General features: G+C 41.2%; 1 protein-coding gene and 1 long non-coding RNA gene across 12 annotated transcripts in view; both read left to right on the forward strand.

Annotated features, from left to right (window-relative positions):
- Positions 1-23,182, forward strand: part of mast2 (microtubule associated serine/threonine kinase 2) — a 176,241-nt gene that overhangs the window by 28,965 nt on the left and 124,094 nt on the right. For 10 of the 11 annotated variants that reach the window (XM_088598688.1, XM_088598689.1, XM_088598690.1 and 7 more), the window contains exons 2-3: positions 4,846-4,993; positions 6,457-6,599. In XM_088598688.1, coding sequence (XP_088454814.1) covers positions 4,846-4,993; positions 6,457-6,599 — 291 coding nt within the window. Of the gene's footprint in view, positions 1-2,878; positions 3,021-4,845; positions 4,994-6,456; positions 6,600-23,182 lie in introns of those variants that run through there. The other variant, XM_088598695.1, reaches the window with a different exon arrangement.
- Positions 6,637-14,214, forward strand: LOC148652102 (uncharacterized). The gene is made up of 2 exons (XR_015925225.1): positions 6,637-7,163; positions 13,639-14,214. It is a non-coding gene; the product is annotated as an uncharacterized LOC148652102 (long non-coding RNA).

The following is a 23,182-nucleotide window of genomic DNA, read 5'->3' on the forward strand; positions in this document are numbered from 1 at the left end:
TCCTAATGTTCTTGTGTATAGATGAGGAGATGCATGTGATTTACATGGTGGAGCAGCTCCTGGTTTTGTGAACTAACCCCGGAACTGAGTTCCCACCACTCCTCTCGCTCATGACTCTAACCTGGGGACCTGAAAAGACATGAGGGTGCCTACTCAGCATATGACAGTGATTTGCCTTGTATATTTTTACTTTTGTTTTCCAGAGACAGTTGTCATCATGAGTATCAAGAATTCTGGTGGAAAAAATCATTTTCCTTTTTTTTTTTTGTCTTTGACTTGATTTTTCATCACCCACAGAATGTGGAGTTCTTGTGTCACAGAAGGTAAAATGTGCTGAAGGAGGCCATGGAAGGTCCTTACCGAATATAAGAAAAAAACATCTGATTACATCTGAAGTGGTGTAATGGATAATCACCACATGTCAGTATCTGCTGTCTGTGTCTTTATTTCCTCCCAGAAAGCATTTCTGTGTTTTCCCTCCCTCACTAATTGCAATGACTGATAAATGACACCAGCACTTGTGTCCTACAGTACTAGTCATGTGTTTGTTCTTCATGTGGTTTCCAGATTGTATGCATATGTTCCCATTCAGTGACAGACAGGCAAGCATGGGTTTGTCCTCGCATTGTAGGCTTCATCAGAAGTGTTTTACTTTGTTCGTTTATAAGGACAGGTGCAGCTATTGCTGATAACAGTTCATGGTCACACATTTCAGGGCAGCCCTGAATCTCTCTGTTTTATGGCTAAAGGGGGAAACGGAAGCAAACACTGAAATCTGGAGGGGGCCAGCTGTGAGCCACTGGTTGGGGTATCTTGGTCAGAGTTGGCTGACCGGTTCCCAGACCTGGTCCTGAAGACCTACACGTCTGCTGAGAATAATCACCTTAATTGAAACCTTCCTTGAACTAATAGGTTTGCCACTTTTTTGTTCCTCAGCAATTTGGAATGCCATGTTATTTATGAAAGGCAACAGTTGAAAAGCAACCTCCAAGACGAAAACAATCCAACAGTTCAAATTACTCCCGTTGTCAAGTCGGTTAACTTCGAAACTTGTGTGGGTCGCCAGAACCAGAATCAGGAACCACGTTGTGATTCGAACCAGCATTGACTGGGCTCCATGGGTCCAGTTTGCACACCTGACCGGGTGCGTTTCTTGGCTGATCCATTTGACATCCCTCCTTTATTTTGCTCTGTGAGGATGTGATTATACAGTTCTGGATCACAAGAATGAATCGCAGCCGGAGATCAGCATCTTGGAGTGGCTGGCTCTCTATTGATCAAGGCACCTCGCTGTTGCAGAAGGAGCACTGTGAATGCGAGTGGTGGTGTTACTGATAGAAAAGCAGGATGATGGCGTTCCTGAGGCTGGCAGTGATTAATCCTTAATCACTCAAGGCAGCTCTCCCCTCATTAACCCAGAGACACGTGGTGGGGTTGGGATTAGGATCTCAGGGTCGGCTCTGTCCCTGGCTGCATCCACTAGCGCAAGCCGATGAGGTGATCTTTCAGTAATGCTTGGGCAGAGCCAGTAATACCTCTGCAGTCTGGGGTTTATTGTGTACGCCAAGACTGCGAGGCTTAGCTGTACTGGACTAAAAAAGCTACTTTTATTTTCCTAACAATTGGCTAAATCAAGGTTCTGTAAAATCCCACTTTGAGCCGGAAATACCCTGTTCACATAATGTAAAGTACTGTACTGTACTGCTGTGCTCGGCTAGGATTCTAGTAGTGATCTGTTAAACCATGTATCTGTGGACTGTGTAACACCCATCAACTGCTGGCAGATTAACTGCCCTAGGAATTGACAGTCTAGCGAACACACTGTAAATGGAGTACTTCTTTCTTTTAATACACTTGTTAACGCAATAAGCATCCACAGGTCTTTCTCTGCATTGCCGACTCGTTTTGATCTTGTATAACAGGACTGTCTTTAAGTTTTATGGTTTATTTGTTAGAGCCAATACAGTAACATATCCTCTAATTATGGAGCAGGTGCACTTCAGACTTCTGCTAATTAATCTATCTGCTGACTAATCTTCATCTTTGCCCCCATAAAACCGTGCCTTCAGCAGCCTGAATGCATTGTCCACTGTGCTCACAGTGGCGGCAGCCCTTATCTAGGGTGTGTTTAGTTGGTGTGGAGTGCAGTGCTTTGCTTTGATCTCTACCCAGGGCAGTGGTAGTCTTGTGGCCCAAGCAGTTAAAATTGAACTGAAAATTCTTCCCCCCCGCCCCTGTAATGTAAGAAAATCCGTGCAGCCAAATGAGTGTAATGTGAAAATGGAACCCAAAGGCCTTGGCGGTAGTTCTTATCAGTGTGTCCGTAATTGAACACGCTGGCCGGCATTAACGATGCATGGCCAGTTTGCTGCTCTGCAGCTCCCAGTGTGGTTCTCCGCTGTTGTTGTTTTAGTTAGTTTTATCAGATGATTTTTATTGAGGTGGTGAGAAAGGAATGGAAGCCATGTTCCTCGGGGACCATTTACTCTCCAGTAAATTCCTGGAGTGAGTGAGAGCACTGTTATCAGATTTTGTCGTCCCTTAGAGAATGGTGCTGCGCTGTGCTGCTGGGTTGTCATATCTCCACAGAGGGTAGGCCAAGCTGTGTGTTTTCCTTGAACTGCCTAGGCCTGTGATTTGTAGCTATACACATCTGTGTAGGCAAATGTACTCAAATGTGTGCACAAATGTGAAAATATCCAGGACCTAATATACAGGAGTGTGCATCTCTGAAAACCTGAAATGGATCACACTGATATGCAGTGGGAGTCTTGTGTGGCTACTTGCAGTGAAAGCTGTGTTTCTGACGTGTGGGAAACAAGCTTACTGGAATAAAGCTGATTAACCAACCCTTGAACATGACTCCTTAAGCTGTGATTCCTCTGTCCTGCAATTCATCTGTGTCTGGATTGAGTTCATGCACAGTGCTGGGCTTGTCAGGGCTTCTGCTGCACAAGGGTTTGGAATGTGCGTGTATTAAACCAGAAGAGCACCTCTGGTGTGTGGTCTGAATGAACCAGGTAATAAAGAACAGACACTTTTAATGCATTTTCTTTTTCCATTCCTTTTCGAAATGGGTGTTTGTATGGAAATACCAGTTTAACTTGCCTTCATGTAGCAGGGCATTTCCCACAGCAGTGTGGTTAACATTGCCTTTCCCAGTGGTCTGTAAAATTCCATTCGTGCAAGAAGGTATCCGAACTACAGGGCGGAGATGTGGCAAAAGAATGGACGTGTCTGGTTTCAAATGAATTAAATGCTTCCAAATTCTGCACCACTCTGTAAAGTTCTGTGGGGATTTTCTAACCATAACTGTAGCACACATCTTTAAGGAATTGTGCTGTTATGAATGGTTTTGCTGCCAAAGACAATTATGGGAAGAAATTATACTGTAATAAACAGAGAGGCAGTGAAGGTTTAGTAAAAGACTTTCTGCTTGAATTGTGAGTGCACAGCAGAATAGCTTCACCATCTTTTCATTCCAGGCAACAACAAGGTAGTCTAACTGTCTTGTGAGTAATTCTAAGCTTTAGTTTCCTTGGGGTTTTAAGGTTTGAGCTTACATTTTTCATCCGACTTCTGTTAAATTCATATTTCAGTTTGAATATTTGTACTTTGACATGGTATTAATACAAGACAAAGCTGTTGGTATTGTGCATCTTAAAGTAGTTAATTTATTTAACATCTATACGGATGAATGAACCTAGGGTTATCATTGACAAATATTTTTTAAAGTATAGTTTTTTTTTACTCAGGTGGGAATTGCCAATTATTTTGTATTGTATACTGTGGTGGGGTGCTGTCGCAGGTATGTTTTTATACTCAGGTCTCATGGAAACAGATAGTCCTATGCAGCAGTATGGTAAAAAGCACTGCTCTTTATTTTACATTGCTCCAAAACACAAAAAAATCCAAGCCCCAGCTTGAACTCCAACTAGACCTCTTCTTCTGTCCCCTATAAGTAGTTGAGTAGTTAAGCTACTTGCTGTCTCCAAGAATTTCTCGATTCCAAAAGTTCATCTAAAAAGAACTCGCAGCATTTTCAAGAACTCACACTGGTCTGAGCTCCATGGGTCCTGTGATCAGTCAGATAATCCTTCCCATGTCCTTAAGATGCAGCACATCGCAGAGCATCTGAAGTCTTCCATAGGCATCATATGTAAACCGTTAATCTTGAAAACCTCTATTTGCAGTCACCTGACCAATTATCTTCCACCACCAGGTTCAGACAAGAACCCCTCTCTTACAGTCCCTTTCCGTTTTTGAATCTTCACTTGCTTTCTTGGAGCCGCAGTGGAGAGCATCAAACATGTGGACGTTATCCTTAGACGCTCACACCTCTTGGGTCATTCTCATTCACAAGCTCCACAGCGCCTGGCAGGCAAGCTAGCGCTGAATGGTGGAGTAATGTCCTTTACTGATGTTGCATAAGTCTGCAGCAGCAGGGCAGGGTTCTGGCGTCATTATTGCACTAAGGAACCTCTGGCCGAATAACCACAACGCTACCCAGACAGCACTCAGCTGGTTGTTAGAATACACCATGACATCACCCAGGCTCAAACTGGTGACATCTAGTCCTCTTGAGTGCTCTTGAGTCAGCGGCATTCCAGGCTGAGCTGCCAATGAGCCTCCAGTGTTAATGGCACTTAAGGGACAACCTTGTATCGAATACATGGGGGTCATGCTTGCTTCTGTAAACGGGTATGGATGTATGTGTTGTATTAAGATATGGTCATTTGTACTGTAATGATGACCATATAAAATATGGGGAGGTTCTCTTTTCAGGTTAAGAAATCTTCACTGGGCCTAATTATGTGACTCTTCTGATCCTTCATTGTTCTGCAGAAGGAATTTTCGGCGCCCCCTCCCCTGCTGTTCCGGAAGCTCAGCAATCCGGACCTGTCGCCCTCCACTGGCAAGTCCAAGCTGCAGCGGCAGTTCAGTCAGGACGACAGCCGGGCACGCCGGAGCAGCCTGGCCAGCGGCCTGACCGGTGAGACACAGAGGAGCTCAGCCTTGTGGAAGAGAACGATGGAGCTGGTTAGGCAGAGACAGGAACAGGGGCCCGATTGGCTTCATACCCAGTTGCTGTTTGTCAGCACCTTCAGGTTCCTCTGCCTCCAGATCACTGAGAGGCTGAGCTGGTCAGAGAACACTGCTGCCATCCTCACTAAAGCCCACCAGAGCCTTCACTTCCTGAGACAGTTAAGGAAGTGGGGGATGAGCAAGACAACACTCACCAATTTTTACCATAATACGATTGATTGGTGGTATTACGGTGTGGTATGGTGGAGCCACAGTACAGCACAGAAAAGCCATACAGGGTTGTGATGTCCGCGCAGAAAATCACTGGGACCGAGCTACCCTCCATTGACCAGATATATCTCAACCACTGCCACAGCCAGGCTCGAGCTATACTTCGGGACCCAATTCACCCTGGCCATTATCTGTTTTCACCCCTGGGTTCTGGTAGGAGGTATCACAGTTTTAGAACACTGACGAATAGATTCAAAAACAGTTTCTTCCCCCAAGCAGTCTGCATCATAAACAGCTCAAATTAGCACCTGCATTTTAAGGTACTGCATTGTTTGCACTATGTCCTGTCTTGGCTGTATTATAACGTCCATCGTCTAAATTTATTGTCCATGTCTGTTTGTCATTTGAGCCTATTTTCTTTCTCTACTGTTACCGGGTACAGCTGAACGAGTAAGCATTCTAATACACTTGTTGTATATGGCAAATAAAGAAATCTTGAATCAGTTGTTGTGCTTTAGTATCCCGTTGGATTTGAAGCTGGTCACTGGCACACTCCGGGGGTTTGTGACCTCTCAGTCTGGCTGTGGATGCCAGTTAAGTGTTAATAGCTCATGCTGAGTGTTAATGTCCATATTTCACATGCCTCGGCTTATGAGAATTCCTGGGCGTGCAAGCCCATCAGCTGAACGTCGGCTCCCCCTGTCTGTCATCAGCACAGTAAATCACAGCCCTGGAAGGCTATCTTATTCATACAAGTTTCTGCTTGCAGCCAAGGCTGAGATGAGCTCTTTGCTTTGCCTTTGTGTGCTCCTGCGATCTCTGCAGTGCTACTTTAGCTACTATTGTTGTCAAACATTTGCAACAAATGTTCCTTGGTATCTAGCCATCTGTTTTATAACAATTTATGTGCGTCTAAAAGTAATGCGTATAATGCAGAACCCTTTCTATATTAAAATGTACAGGTTAACATCAGGCATAATGTACAGGCACCAGGATAACACAGTCTTCACAGATAACACAGTGGGGTGAACACAGGTTTCTGTGTGGTAGCTTGGCCTTGGGTAGGTTTGATGGCGCACAGTTGTGTAGAAGGACTATTTGAATTCTAAGAGAGGATATTGAAGAATTGCCCTGTTGTTTTGCTGTGTGGTTATAACAGCTCTGTGGAATTGTAGCTGATTGCCTCTCTCTCTGATACAGGAAAGCAGCTTCTGCCCCTGTCCAGTAGCATGCACAGCGGTGTCAGCCAGTTGACATGGCAACAGTCCGGAGAGTCAAACAACCTGGTGAGGATGAGGAACCAGTCGCTGGGGCAGTCAGCGCCCTCTCTTACTGCCGGGCTGGTGAGTACACCCCTTCCCACACTTCCATATTCGCAGATGGGATCGCCACCACACTTGCCGAAAGCCTGCAAAGTAGGCCAATCCAGTCAGGGATCTCGCATTTAGCCTATTATGAATAACTTGATTGCCTCCATTACGTTTTCATCAAGGCTGCATAGGAAGGGACTTCATGTCACGCCAGCGGTATATGCAGGAATTGACGGGAATTTGCCCTCTCTGGTTTTGTGGAGAAAGTCGGGCCTGGACTTCAGCCCCTGCTTGTTGTGACGTAAAAGCGGACTTGCAGAAAGCATTACTAGTGGCAAAGCGTTAGGTGAAAGCGTTACTGGTCTTCGTTCTCATGGCTCTGTGGCTCCGAGGCGGCATGTGACCCTCAGCTGAGTTGATGGATAAGGATTGGTCCTTTGCTACGGCGGCGTCTACCGGCTTCCTTTCCCCTGCGTCTTCTCGTTTAATATTGCATGCTCAGTAGTTCGTCCTGCCGAGTCATGGACAGTGGATCAAGGGGTCTTTCATCCCTGCTTTGTGGGAAGTGTAGTGCTGACATGATTAACTGGGTTTCACGTGAGTGTCTGATCTAATTAGCTGTGCCTTTGGTTGTGCCGCACCAGGGCGGTCTATTCTCCTGGGGTGCCTTCTCACAGTGTGTGGCAATAAGAGGACTTTTCTCTTCTTTTTAATGAGAAAAGAGAAAAGAAGTGTTTCCAGGGGTCTCTGTCAGCCTTACAGTACAAGTTCTCAATATGTATTCAGGATTTTAGTTGTGTTTGAACAGAGCAAACGTTATGTTCTTCGTGAGCAGGACTGCCTAGTTCAGATCTGTACAGTGTAATCAGGTGTCTCCAGCCCTGGTCCAGATAGGCAAGATTCCAAGAGGTGATTTTTATAGGTGGCTTATAAATCATTATTTTATAAAGTCCTGGAGCAGTGTAATTAGGATGATTTAAATAGGGTATAGGGAGCATGGTGGCACAGTGGTTAGCATTGCTGCCTCACAGCACTGGGGCACTGGGTTCAACTATGGACCTGGCATACTATATGTCCAAAGTTTGTTTGCTGGAGTGGGTTTCCTACTAGTCACATTGAGAGGACGTGTGCTACTGGTGAAATACTTGACTCGTTTTTGTAATAGGTAGAATGTCAGTTGCATCCTAATAAAATGAACAGTTACTGTGAAATTAGAGAATGTGGAATGTAAATATAAGATATAAATTGTCAGAAAATATCACATAATAATTATTAATTTATTCTTTATTTATAATTACATAAGTGTTCCTTCTATTTACCTAATGGAAACTTAATTCATGGTCAGTCATGTTGGGCTTAGCTGTTACTAGCTGTATTACACAGTATTAACAGTGGCAGATACTGCTAGTTATGGCAATATTGTACTATAAATGTGAATATTGATACAAAATTAGTTACTGTATTCATGAAAATAAACCTAAATACTACTACACTGCTGTTCTTCAGTGTTACAGTATTAGTAATGCCCTTTACCATTTCTTCTAAGCATTATAATACAGAAAAGGTCATATTTATTTGATGCCAAGCATTTTTTACAGAATGCAAGCCTGCATGACTGTTGTTTTCCTCTCACCTCTATGGAAATAAGCTGTCAAGACCCATTTGTGAGCAACACCTCCATCTTGTGTCTCTTTCTGGTGTTGCACAGGGCTAAGAAACTCCAACAATAAAGCAAGCAGAATACTATGAGAGAATGGAAAAGTAGAGATTAGTATAGTTTGAGCAAAATATATGATAAGATCACTTTAATAGCTATATACAATTTCTTGTATTAGGAGTTTGTCTTCTCCCATACCCCAGCTTGCTCTCCACAGGACACACAGGCACACAGACGGGGAGAGAGAAGCTTGGGGTCAGAGCGCAGGGTCAGCCATTTATATGACGCCCCTGGAGCAGTTGGGGTTAAGGGCCTTGCTCGGGGGCCCAATGGAGTATGATTCCTCTGCCGGCCACATGATTTGAACCAGCAACCTTCCAGCCACAGGCGCAGATCCTTAGCCACAGTGCCACCGCTCTGCCAAATATTGTTTGCTGTATTTCCAAATGCCTTTTAGAAGATCTGTGTACTGCCTAGTCCATCTCATAACTTGAAAACTGTTACTGAACATTGCCAAGGATGGTCAAAATAAAATCTAGTCCAGAGTTTTAAATCAGTCTGCACGATCTTGTTTTAATTTTGATTAAGATGTTTTCAGAGATTATTGAACAAACATGCTGCTGCTTTGAAAGAGCACGGAGTCGTTCCTAAGCCCTGTGATGAAATAAATAAATGCAGAGTCATGGAAAAAAACTTCCACTCTCTTCACAAACAAAATAGGGTAAACTGTCCATTTTTCCGGTTTGTGTTGTTGGCCTGGATCTCTCCTGTGTATCTGCTGTCACTGCCAGGTGACTGTGACCCAGTTAGTTCACAGTGACTTTGTGTTAGTGCTGCAAATCTGTCAGGAAATCTGAGCTTATTTATTGATGACACACACACAGCAGCAGGGCACAGTTTATAGGTCTTCTGCTACAGATGGCAGTGATGTTAACATTTGAGTGAAAAAGTGGGGAAAAAAAGCTAACAAAATGTTAGGATATATAGGCAAAAGTGCAGAACTGAAGGCGGTGAATTGTTGAGGTTTTCAACAGAGAAGTCTGCGATGGGACTTGATGTACAAATATTCAGAATCCTCAAAGGCACTAACAAAATCACCTCAGCCAAGTTCTTTTGAATAAATAGTCAAACATGAACCAGAGGAAACTGTGGAAGTGCATTTAAAACTGAGCTATCACATGTTTACACAAAGGGTTGTGGGAGTATGGAACAAGCTACTGTGCTGAAGTTGGTACCCTGGTTTTATCCATGAAACAGCTGGGTGAGATCCTCAGATCAGTTAGTTTACTAACTCCCTCCTCTTGTTTGTACGCATTCTTGTATTCTTGTGGCAAAGAGTCCTGGCAGTGTGGAATGAAGATAAATATAAAAGAAGTATATGCTGTACGTCTTCCTGTGAATGCCCCAGTCTGAATGCTCATTAGGAGCTCCTCATCTAGTATGAGCACTGCAGCCCAACCTACAGAGCACAGTCTCCGTGTGTCTGCAGAGACATGTTCTCTGCCATGCACATTAAAGCACTGCTCTCTGAAGATACGATGAGCTTTCTGCCCACTGTAATTTTCAAAATGTGTGAGAAGACTACTGTATTTAGGAAGGAAAAAATGCTTCTAGGAAGCAGTAGTATAGGAATCATTTTTTAAAACCATGGTAGACGCTATTGGTTTGAGCACTCTGTAAAAAATATGTAGTTGATTATCTCTTGAGCATGATGCCAGTTCTGTGTCATGTTCCTCCTACCTGCTTAGCTACGAAAGAGGACCATGGTAGGCGTTTATCTGCTGGAAACAACTAGCCCTTCTGGTTTCACTGGTACTGGGAGCATAAGTGGCTACAATACACCCAGTCTTCCAGCTCTGGTGAAGATTTATTCTTTTCCTAACGACTATGCTGATTGATCAGCTGCGTTGTAGCCCCACCTATTGGTGTCGGGTGTGTAGTGCACCCTGGAATGCGTAATGATTATGTAGAAGAACTAAATGTCCACCAGAGGGCAGCATTGTTTTCGGATATGACCGTTAAGTTTTTTTCATAAACATTTGCACAGAATTAAAAATATTACTATATTGAAGACATTTTATAGACTGCAGAAATTTAATCAAAAACAAAACACATCTAAATAGGTATCTGTCATAATACAAATTGGAAAGGAGTATGTGGAGTTAATGTTAATATTTGGAATTCTGCAGTGCAAGGTGGGATTCACTTATACAACATGAAAACCATTATACATTGTTGAACTGTAGTGTTATTCAGCTTATTTACTTAAAATTATTTACTTGACTGGGCTGTAGTTGATTATCTCTTACTGCTCATACTTACTGAATGACCAGTCTTAGTCCTAAACATTTTTCATTCTGTTAATTTTTTCATCAGATCTAAGTTATTTTGCCTGACTGTTGTGAATGAACCTGTTTCTGCTTCAGGGACTGTCAAGGAACCAGGCAATACAGAAAATTGCTGACACATCAAATCCCATCTTATTTTATCTTCATGGCTTCAGGCTATGTAGGGGGGAGAGTCAACTGGATTTACCAATTCTTGAATAGACTGCATGAAGCAGCTGTTAAAGTCATTGGCTACACATGGATATCCGAGGACTCAAAACACTGAAATTATTTCAGTACTTGTTTATTATTTCTAATGTCTCTCATGAAGTGTAATGTGTCTTAGTATTTAAAATAGTAAAATAAAGTAAAATAGTATTTTTGACATTTAAGGATTTTTATTTGTATTGGATGGTATGGTACACTTTAAATTTAGTTCTCCTTCATTTTGGTAAGATTCCTGAACACCTTTGTGTATGATTTATTATATGCCATTAGAAAAGTGCAGTGAAGTAAAAAAAAAATATATAAATGGTATTGTTGTTACTTGCTTTTCTTTAGATAAACATTGTTTATGAAAACACAAAAGTAAAAGCAGTTTGTACCTATGATTACACACTAACTGCTTCAGTAAGGCTTAATTTATTGTCACTGTTATCTGTTACAGACTCAGTTTTAGATGCTGGAGACTGAACATGTAGTCTGGAGAGGTTACAGCAGGGAGTTGCATGAGTGTGTGATCTGTAAAGAAACCTCTACTTGATCCTTTGAAAATATAGTCTTTTTGATTTGAAGAGCACTTATTCCTTCCTGATATGTATGTCTGGAAGTCAATGTGGGATTTGGATGAATGGTATTGTTATAACCTTTTTCTTTGAATGAAGCAAAGAGTGGGGATGTGGGAATTAATCCATGGCAGAATGAGGAGAAGTGCTTCACATACAGTATTTCAAGTTTTTGTGGATTCATTTTGAAGACTGTTGTGTTTCATTTCTTCACTCCAGTTATTCACTGCTTCAGATAAGCTGTGTTTCTTCATATACTGTATGCAGAAATGTTTTATTTAGGAATTGTAGAGTAGGAGGTATATTTTTGGTTGTTGTGCTTGTATTTTTTATTCTTCTTAATGTGTAGCCCTGTGTAGGATTTTTTAAATTGTGATCTAGTTTCAGATGAATGTTTTTAAAGGGGTTGAAACAGTTTCCTATCAATTTACATTAAAAATAATTTAGGATGCTGCTCTTTAGTAGTAGGTGAATCAAAGACGATACCCTGGATAGTTAATTCACGTGGGTAGCAGGTGTTATATTAGGTTTTATATGAGACACGAATAGTACCAGTATGTGATGGTGTAAAATTAAGTGTTATGGCAAGTGTTCAGATTCTCTTATCTCAAAGCAGCAAGCAGCTATATTTTGCAATTTGTAGCAACCCACACAGTAACAGTATGCAGTGTTTTCCAGTATTTCTTATTATTTATAATAAGTGGTGGCATTTATAATAAGTGGGCGAAGCGGTGACACTGTGGCTAAGGATCTGCGCCTGTGGCTGGAAGGTTGCCGGTTCAAATCCCGCGGCCGGCAGAGGAATCCTACTCCGTTGGGCCCCTGAGCAAGGCCCTTAACCCCAGCTGCTCCAGGGGCGCCATATAAATGGCTGATCCTGTGCTCTGACCCCAAGCTTCTCTCTGCCTGTCTTTGTGTCTCATGGAGAGCAAGCTGGGGTATGCGAGAAGACAAATTCCTAATGCAAGAAATTGTAAATGGCTAATAAAGTGATCTTATCTCATCTAATATACTTCTAATCACTAAGAATGCATCTGGATTAAGAGGGATAGCCGAGATTCAGAGGTAGTGAGAGTGTCTGTTGCAGACTGAAACAGATAAATAGCTTTTTATCCCACAAGATGTCAGAGCAGGAAGGCATGGATCCGCTTCTGATCACCCCCGATGGGGGGCCTTAAAAGGATGCGTTTAAATTGCCTTTTGCTTCTTAGTATTATTTACACATTGGATGTTTTTTTTCTCTCGTTTGCCTTTTGAAACAACACAGGTTTCTGGTATGAAAAGATCCCAGTCAGCTGTGTAATAAACTTACTGAATTCAACAGCGTGTCACTACAGCAACCAACTTTGCATTATGCAGATGCGCTAAAACAATAAAAATTGAAAACAAAAGGATGCATTACTGGAAAAACATCAATGTATTGTTCTCCCACCTAAAAATGGACCCAGTTTAACTGTATTGCTGTATTGTGATTTACCAATAGCCGTGATTGAATTCTGATGCACATCACCTACTGAAGTGGTGATGGGGAGCCGCTGGGATGAGAGAGGGCAGCTGTCTATACTGGGTCCTTCAGGCAGTGCAAGGGCCGTGTGTGCTGTGAGGGTGCTGGGGAGCCGGGGCGGATTGAGAGGAAAGCTGCGCTAATTAGTGCTGACTTCCCCCTCATGCACCGTAACAAGAAAATGAATCCCCCCTCCCTCTCTGTCTTCGTCTCTCGGTTCCTAAGGCCTGAAGAAACAGTTTAGCTGTTACTGTACTGTAGCTGCTTAGCTGTGCTGTCACTCCATGTCAGTGTGCTTTCTCTTCATCATCTTGTAGTCCCAGCATTTTGAAGATTTCAAATTAATGCCGATTCCACAGTAGGAGACAAGCACAACGAAACATGTTGTAGAAATTGAATTTTTAAAATCTGCTTGTTGCCAGACTGAAGTTATTTTTTGTTTGCTTTGTCCACGTCCATCATCTTATGGGGACAAACACAAAACAAGCAGGGTGTTGTTTAAAGGCAGAATTTGCCCTGGCTTGCTGAGCGAGCTACCATGACAGATTTTAAAAAGGGTTTAAGTGTAATATCAGCAAAAAACGAAACCCTGTGAAAGCATGCAGATTCTTTATTTTGACAGGAGTTGTTTGTCTTGACTCTCAGATGAGAATTATACTCATGACAGGCAGGATGAGTGTTCTGGAATGTGAATTTTAAGATGACACTGAGAATCTGCGTTGAAGGTTAACAGATGCTTTGGAGTCAGGGAATAGAATCAAATGGTTAAAGTCTTATTCATACATCGTTTTTTTTCTAGGGGCTGTACTCACTGGCTCCCCCCGCAGTTCTTCATGTGCCACTATCCACACAACACTTTCTGAAGGAGAGCAGCTTGTGTTGCTAGGCGATTTGCCTGCCGAAGGAACTGGGTCACATGATGCTTTTGTTGACAAGACTGTCCAGTAAACAACATAATTGATCCATTTTATTGTGAAAAAGTTTGAACTAAGGCGAAACTTAGATGTTTAAGTACATTGTAAAAATATAAAACATTGCCAGGAGTTGCAAATCCTGAAAGAGAATGAGGTACCCTCCGTAGGACGTGGGACGCCCTACATCGAAATCTGGAGCGTAATTTACTTCATGCCATTCTAACATTGTAGGACAGCTTCAGGGGTGTTTAACCCTGAAAAGAACAGATGCTCAGGGTCTACATTACGAGTGACTCTGCTCATGAATGAAGGCTGAGCAGTCTGTGCTTTTTACTTTAACCCATTCTTATCTCTTTTCATATCTTTAGAACCACTTTACTGACATGGAAATATTAATAATATTAACTTAAATATGTATTTTGCGAAATATGGTAAAAATAAATACATTTAAATGATTGTAAGTGAGGATCAGTTATTTGTGAATGATTGTGACACAGCCATGTACTTCAGTGCCACAGCAAAGTTCTAAAACATCTTCAGACAATTACTCCTGGGGGAATTCCTCAAGATTGTGTTTTTCTGTTTTTCAAAGCATTTGCAGGGCTTTACTAAGCTCACTGTGCAAGTGATCACTAGGATCATTTGTTACAGATGAAAATTCAATTCTTATTTTAGAAGATAATTGGAAAACAAATTGAAATGCACATAATTTAGTTAGAGGAATTAAAAAATAGTTTTGTTTACTCAGTAATTTTTTATTAATAAACTATTAAAATAGTTTATTAATATATTAATTAAAATATTAACATACTTTTTTATTAGTTTATTTAGAGAATTCAGACAGAAAGCATAGCAGATTTTGCACAGGGGAAAAGTTACACAATAAACCATCACATTTAAAACAACCTGCTCCACACTGCATTATTTTTTTCCAATGTAGGCGGCAGTGTTTGTTGATCTCAAGATAATGTTAATATTGCCAAAACAACATGAAACAAATACAAATGCAGAAAAGACTTTGCTGGTTTGGAATAGAAACTATTGTTAAATTCTAGGCTTTTTTATAATGTATTATTAAATCACAGGCTTTTTAACTCATCATTTAAAGACACCCCAAGCCTTTCAAAACAGACACATGTTTCATCCTTCCTGTTGTTATTCTTAATAATATAAAAAACGTGCCTCTTTTTTCACTGTGTGGAGGCACTAATTTTCTCTTTGTGCAGCATCAGCTCAGCAAGCAGATGCCTTTATTTCCCATCATTTCCAAGATTTTCATTTTTCTTATCCTTTGATTTAATTTTTTTTCTACATATTTCACCACTCATTTAAGATGGTTTAATATGGAGCTCTGCAAAGGTCAAGCATTTTTAAAGTAACTGTGCTGATTTATCTTCATTTATTTATGCATTTAGTTCTTGTTTGCTGCACAGATAGCTTTCAAAGGCATTATTATTATACCACTAATGTATTCATTCCTGGGCCTTTGTTGCGTTGTCCTTTAAGTGGGACAGCAAATAGTACAGCTGTCTGTAAAGGGCAGTGGCGAGTAATTATAGTCTCACTGTTCGGCGCTTGACAATGGGCCCTTGGATAGCTCTGTCTGGGGCTGCTTTTCCAGGAGCGAAACTCCTGTGAAGTCCGTGTAGATGAATAAAATATACATAATGGGAAGTTGGCAGTGTGCACCTGAACTGGAATCTGTTGCTCATCAATATTGAATGATTGTATACCCTTGTTCCCTTTACTGCTAATTTTTTCATAATTCCTGGGAAATCGCTGGAATCAAACAAAAGCTCTTTTTCCAGTCTGGGCAGCTGTGAGTTTGGGCCTGGGTTGTCAAGGCTTCAGTTCAACAGCATAGTTCAGCCAAGGGCCTGTGACGTTCCAGGAGTGACAGGGGTTGCTGTGCGGCTGAGAGAGCCCTGCCCTATACTGACTTGACCCGTCCACTCTCGGCGATGCTCAGCCAACGGTGAGCCAATCCTGGTCATTTTAGACTTTAGACTCAAACCCACGATCACAGAGCTCAGCCCACCTTCAGTGGTTGTGCTACTCAGGAGAGCCACTCATGTTAGTATGGTTTTTGGAGGATATTTTCATATTCTTAAGTTTATTGTGGTATATTAACACTGTTAAGTAACAGTGGTCATGTGTGGATTAACTGAGACACTGTTAATCAGTGATAAATAATGGGATTTCACTAGATAAAATACATAATACAACATTTTTGCAAGTGTTGTTTTCACGGACAAAGGAAAGATGCGACAGGCACATGTGATCACGAAGCAAGAGCCAAGGTTAAAGATGCTGACAGCAATTGTAAACTGTGATGGCAGACGATGACAATGTCAATATCTCCTCTAACATTGTTAAAGGACACTGGTTGCCTTAGGTTTTAATGGAAGGAGTGCAACCAAGATACCATTATTAAGATGTCAAAGTCAGTTCAAATAAATTTTGTATGCAGGAAATCACAAAATTGTTCATTGGACTAGTGCGACCAAGTTATATGGTCTGATGAATCCAATTTTGACATTTATTGATTTGGATGATGCTGTTATTTTTTCAGAAAGGAAAGGTTGAACTATAGCCTGGTGAGATGCATGAAGATGGATCTGAGAATATTTGGGGATGTCTCTTGGCATTCAGTCTCAGGCAAATTGCATGATTAGAAGTGCTAGCCCAGGAATGGTACAATACCATGCGATTCATTTTGGAAATTGCTTATTTGGAAAAGGATTTCTATTTCAGAATGACTGTGATCCCAGTATAAACTGCAAAATACCAGTTTAATGGTTATCTTGTGAAATGACCCTTAAAAATATTCCTCCACTCGATAACCTCATTTTGAATGATGCTGAATGTACAATATACAGTACACTCATATTTTTGTAAAGGTCTCTTTACATCTATGTACAAATTAATGTTTTCATTATACCATCTGTATTGAGCATACAGATTATGTATAATTGTGTTTTCATTATTGTGACAGAACATTTTTCAGTTTTAAAGGCATTTGCAGTTTCTTGTAGGAGAAGAGTTCTTGGAATCTTGTTTTTGTCAGAACAGCGCAAAGTGGAAAACAGTTATTTAGACAACTTTGTATGTAATACTCATTCTGAAATATTCATGCGTGCATTATAAATAATTTCTTAAACTGCATGGCTCCAAGGCCCTTGCTGACACAACTGAATGATGGGAAAAGAAAAGAATTCCAGGTTAATGGCCTGAAGAGCCAGGTATTGTGTTTAGCTCACTAACTTACCCTGTGTTGTAGGAAGGCACATAGTAAGTCATTAGATGTGTTCTGGGGATCACTGGTCTCTCTCCCAGCTTTGCCATGAAGCAGGTGATATGTGAATAACTTAAGGAAGTGACGTTGTTCTTCCAGGAGAGAAAAGTCATTATTACTTTAAACTAGACCTCCTGTTTGCTGTAATCTCTTCTATCCCAGTCTCCTCCATTCATTATTCACATAAAAGCAAATGCACACGCCTGCCTGCTCTGAGCAAGTGATAAATCTCTGAAGAAAGATGCACTTTCCCATGAAAGCACCGTTTGGTCTATTAGAATCTGTACTTTCTTGTTTTTGCATGCATGCCTCTTGTATGTGCTTTTTCTGATGCAACGCTTCGATGAACAGGGAGTTTTAAGCTTTGAGTTTATGATGTGAAGGAAGTAGTAGTCTGCAGTCCATGGTGTCAGACTTCTTAATTGTATATTCCACTGGAGAAATTGGCACAGCTGCGGTTATGTAAAACTGTTGTGGCAACAGAATACAGAAAAAAAACTTTGCAAACTTGGAAATGCATAATGTAGAAGATGCGAATAAGGCTGCATATTTCATAGCTTAAACATGAACATCGTGTTCTATATTTTAAAAAAGCACAAAGATCATTTGTAATGTTGGCTTAGTATAATTGCCTGGTTAATCTCAAAACCGCTTTCAACTTGGTTTGGGCAAAGAGATTTTAATTTGTCCTACACATTAAGTGTTTTTCTATTTTTTCTCATGCAGATTTAATACTAGCAACTTCAGAATAACTTTAAATACCATTTGGTTACCATCATAAATGTGTGCAGTCACTTATGAAGAATGTTAACATGCAGCTCTGAATAAAGCATCTGTGAGGTTTTTTTAATATTTTCTATAGTCAAAACGGAACATAAATGTCTAAATTCTGTTCCTGCTCATCTCTAACCACCTGCTGTGTATTGTTTTAATGAAATTTGAGATGATGCTTCTTGCTGCAGAAGGGCAAGACCCTTACAGTTTTTGGATCTTCATCTCTGCCACATCCTGTTAGTGGTGTTGTAATGCAGAGACACGAAAAACTGGGCACCTATTGTTAGACATATTAGAATTTCCTGATCAAAAAGATGAATTGTTTAATATATTTATAAAGGAGGTGGTTTGAAAACAAAGGACAGTGAATGATGTCAATCTGTTTACTTTGAAGTTGAGGTTTTTGCTTTTAATGTTTAAATTGCAAATATTACACTTCAAACACCAGACGGCACCAGTGTCCCAGTGTTGGTGGTGAAATCAAATCATGTGAAATGTGAAGATATCAACAGATGAACTAGCCAGCGGATATCAATGGTGTAGCTGCTTTATTACCCAGAGGTGCTGTGGTGACACAGCCCCTTGATTTGAATGGAACAGTATGCAGAAAGTGCCTCACATAGCTGTCTGGAAAACGCAGGTTATTCACAGTTTTACCCAAGATTTTAAACTCCTGCAGGATCTTTTCAGATAGTTTTTTTGTGATAGTGGACCATGGATTTGAGATGTTGAATTGAAAACATTGTGTGTTTTCTTGTTAAGCTTTTCTTAATTCAAAATTTAATGAAGTATTGTGGTAATGAATGCTTTTGGTTTTGGATAAATATTGATGGTGTCTTGTGTCTCTTTACTATTTGTGAGACAATTCCTACTACTACAGGGGAGTCATGCATAGCATAAAAACCTGAAATTAGGCTCTGACATAAACTTATCAGTTAAAAGGATACATGTGGGATTTTCTGGCTGTCTTAAATTATTATCTAAAGAATGTGACCTTCTTATTACTGCACACTGTGGTACTGCTAGACAGTATCAGGTGAGTTTTGCTCTGTAGAGGCACCTTGTCAATAAGATGCAAGGTGCAGGGACAGCTCTTTAGATTCATCCTTGTCACTTCCAACAGGCAATTGAAACGAGTGACCAGCTCTTCTAAAACAAAGTTCATGTCGGCTCATCCAGGATTTTTAGTGGTTTGAAGAAGTCTAAGATGTAAAGAAATGGCTTGATGAAATCCCTGGTACAGTAGAATGATGTTGGAACACAGAGTGGTCTCCTTTCATTTGATGTATTTCTGATAAAGAGTAATACTTCAAGAAACTTTAATTTTAACAATTATGTCTGGGCAGCATTGAACTATTTGTTGTCAGAATTCTGATTTCTTTAATATTCCACAGGCTGTCTTCAGTTACTGTGTCTGATGTGAGGGCATAGCATTCTTATATGCCAGGCAGCGCATATGTACTTCTTGGCTTATTAACATTAGGCTCTCACAGCAGAAGCTGTCAGCCGTCTTCTTAAATTGTGTTGAGAAGCAAAGTATTTTAAAACATTTTTTTCCATTTACTTTTTTTTCTCCTTTTGATGAGTCACTGAAGGGAAACAGCCAAATGTAGACAGACCATCAGTCACCTCTGCCCCCCTCCCCTTCTCAGGACAGCATTCTCATCTCATTAACATGCTGCGGATGAACTGGTGTGATCCCTGGCACAGCTTAGTGAACAAAGAAAAAGAAAAGACATTGATGTTACTCTAACTTCAGTTTTCCTGAGAAAAGATTAAAGAGGAGAAATATCGGATAGGTGTGTACACAGGGCATTGTTTTTTTGTATTGCTTTCATGATTATTTGAGGTGAAAATAAAAAACTACTCAGCTGTAAGGAGCTGAGGTGAAACCCACTTTTTAGGTCTTAATATGCCAGGGCATCTGGCTGTTTACCTTATTCTGTGTCGAACCTTTGCTTCATCCGTTGCCTTTCTGTGGTTAATTCCTACAGTACAAGCACACCTGAACGATTGGCCTGTCCCTCCATATCTCCTACTGTGCTATGCTGAGAAATTTGTGTCTATGGTACTGTACGTTGAATTGTCAGGTTTCACCGAAAGGAGTTTTAAATTTACTTACTGCTATAAGGCGGAAGAATAGGATATTTCTGTAAGGTCTCGGTGGAGATTGCTAAGGGGAACCAATGGAACTGCCAGTACGGATTGAGCCGGTGACCAAAGGTAGAGTTTTAAAGTTGCAACTCCTCCAGCGAACCCCACTCATCCCATGTGGAATCTCGCATGGCTGCGTTTTTGGGTACCAATTAGGATGCAGTTGGAAAATGATGTGCATTTGCTCAAGATACCTGCACTGATACAAAATTTATTTTTCAGAGCCTCAGACATCTAATTTTTTTACATAATAGCCTAATGCCGTCTACGTAGTTGTTTTATAAATGGGGATTACAGAGGGCAGATAAAGAGATGCTAATGGGAGAGTTTTCTGGTTGTACTCCTTGATGCCTAAACCACGTGTCCTTTTTTCCTTACCCTTTATTTGTTTCTCTACTCACCCGGTTATGAAATTGTTCATTGTGTGTGTTTTTTCACGTCTCAGCTCACGGCTACAAACCCTGCAGCCGCACACGGGATAGAGCACCTGACCTGCCTCCTGCATGCAACTGGCATCCATTTTCCATTCTGGTAGCTGGGAATTTTATCTCGTGACAGACACTGGACTCCCCGTTTGTGTTGCAGGAGTAATGATTTATGCATGTTTCTGTTGAATGCTCACTTCTGTCCTGGGCTAGACAGACGCCATCATTGCTTTCTCAATCTGAGCTGCCTGCCCTCTGGGTTGCCTTTAAAAATCTTATCATCGATTGTGCCTTCTCTTTCTTCTGATCCTTCACCAGCAACCTTCTTACCTTTGCTAGGTTATGTCTGAGATTCAGTTCCACTAGCAATGAGAGTCACTTCATGATTTAATACACAGCTGCACTTGTGGGACTGAGACTGTAATTTAAAATTTTGATTTGATTTAGGGAAAAGGGTTTCACACAAGTATATAGTATGTAATGGCTTGTTTCATTCTAGTTATGGTGTCTCACTGGGCCAAGCTTGTTTCATTTAGTTTTTTTGTGCTTTGAATCTCGATAACTCGTTAGAAGTCATTTGTTCCCAGAATGAGCAATGGGCCTTGCTGCTCGCCAGGGTTGAGTTTTAAACTGCCTTCAGGGAAGGACTCTTTTAAGTGATGGGGGAGTCATAATTCCTCTGCCATAATTTATGGCCCCGGTCTTTTAAACCTATCTGTGTTGCAGGCATGAGAGCTGGTGGAGGGTTGAATCAGAAGCAGGAGTGAACTGTGGTGGGTCGTGTGGCTTTGTGAGGGGCCAGCAGGAGCATGGAGTAACCAGGAGAGAGTGTTCATCACCACTGTACCAGCACCCTTCCCTCTGCTTTTCCACTTTTCATCAGTGTTTTCATCAACACTGCCTCTCCCTTAGTTTTACTAAAACATGTTTTTGTTGTTTTTCTGCTAATTCACTGTTTTACAGCTCCGACTAAAGGGGCTGCCAGACATCCGTTCTCCAGTGACAACTTGCTCAGCACAGTTAGGCTCGTGGTAGTGGGTGCTATGTGCTGCCTAGCGGAGAAACTATTAATAATCGCATTTGTTAAGTGCTTTTCATCCTAAAGGATCCCAAAGTGCTTCTTCAAAAACAGGAGGGAACCCACAGCTACCATCACTGAAATGCAGCACCCACCTGGATTGTGTAGCAGCAGCCCCACCACACAGTGGATCAGGTGGAGGAGTGAGAACCTGCTTCACCAGTCAATATATGTTCATGTTCAACCAAGTCACTATGGTCAGCACTACTACTTGAGATCTTTAATACCCCAATACTCAGTAGTCAAGACCTCAGTTTAACATCCCAGAACGACAGTACCTCTTACAGCGTAGTGTCCCTGGAGACTGCAGTTTACATGATTCTAATCATAATATAAGAAGACAAGTTGCCAAAAATAAAATATTACATTTCTTTTTAGGTGTGATTCCAGCTCACTGATTGTTGTGGACACAAGTGCATGTGCACCTCAAGGTTGCTGATTTAAGAATGTAAGAACAGGAGAAAGGTCAGACAAGAGGCCTTTCGGCCCATCTAGCCTGTTTTCTACGGAAGTTGTTTATTGATCCAAGGATCTCTTGAAAGAAACCAGGGCCTTTCAAGGGTCTTTTCCAACATGGCTGTGTTACTTGTTTCATACTCCCACAACCCTTTCGGTAAAGAACGGTCTCCTGTTGTCTGTTGTAAATGTGCTTCCACACAGTTTTCATTTGTGCCCTCAAGATTGTGCCACTGTTTGTTCTGACAGTCCATGCGGTTGCTCTCACAATGCCTTTGAGGATTTTAAATACTTGCATTAGGTCCCTCTGTGGTCTTCTCTGTTTTGAAGACGAGGAAGGTTCAGTTCCTTCAGCCCTTTAGTGCAGACCTTCTATTAATCTGGAATCTATCTAATTGCTCTTCTCAGTATTAATTGCATAGCAACAATATTTTCACAATATCGTGGTGACCATAATTTTACACACTATCCCAGGTATGATCTTACTACTTACTACTTGCATTATACAGTTTTTAATATAAAATCGCTTAATTTAAATTATGCACTTTAAATGATATATCCTTGTAGTTTATTCTCCTTTCTAATTGCTTCCCCACATTAAGATAAGATAAGATCAGTTTATTAGCCATATACAATTTCTTGCATTAGGAGTTTGTCTTCTCGCATACCCCAGCTTGCTCTCCATGAGACACACAGAGAGAAGCTTGGGGTCAGAGCACAGGGTCAGCCATTGTACAGCACCCCTGGAGCAGTTGGGGTTAAGGGCCTTGCTCAGGGGCCCATGGAGTAGGATTCCTCTGCTGGCCACAGGATTTGAACCGGCAAACTTCCAGCCACAGTCGCAGATCCTTAGCCACAGAGCTCCATTGTTTAGAAGATGTTTTTGGGGTTACAGCAGAAATACTTAATTCCTTTTCATGCACAAATTTTAGGTTCTGTTATCTTATTTAATTTGTTTTTGGATTTGCACTCATCTGAGAGCAACAAACACTTTTTTATGGGGCCTTAAAGAGTGAACAATGCTTACAGTATGTGTCTGCTCCCAGGTTCTGACCTTAGCATGGGGGTGATCCAAGCAGACTGTGCTGTGTCAGGGTGCGTTACTGCATGTTTAATTCCTTTACTGCAGCTGGTGCGGTTTCACAAGGCCAAGAGTGGGAGCTATGAACTTGTTTTGTCTTAATAAGCAGAAAAAGTGACTGCACATGTGGGAAAAGAACATGGCTGAATGTCATCGGAAAGCCACA

This window comes from Lepisosteus platostomus, chromosome 11 (assembly GCF_059453375.1).
Source record: "Lepisosteus platostomus isolate fLepPlt1 chromosome 11, fLepPlt1.hap1, whole genome shotgun sequence".
In the NCBI taxonomy this organism is placed as follows: domain Eukaryota; kingdom Metazoa; phylum Chordata; class Actinopteri; order Semionotiformes; family Lepisosteidae; genus Lepisosteus; species Lepisosteus platostomus.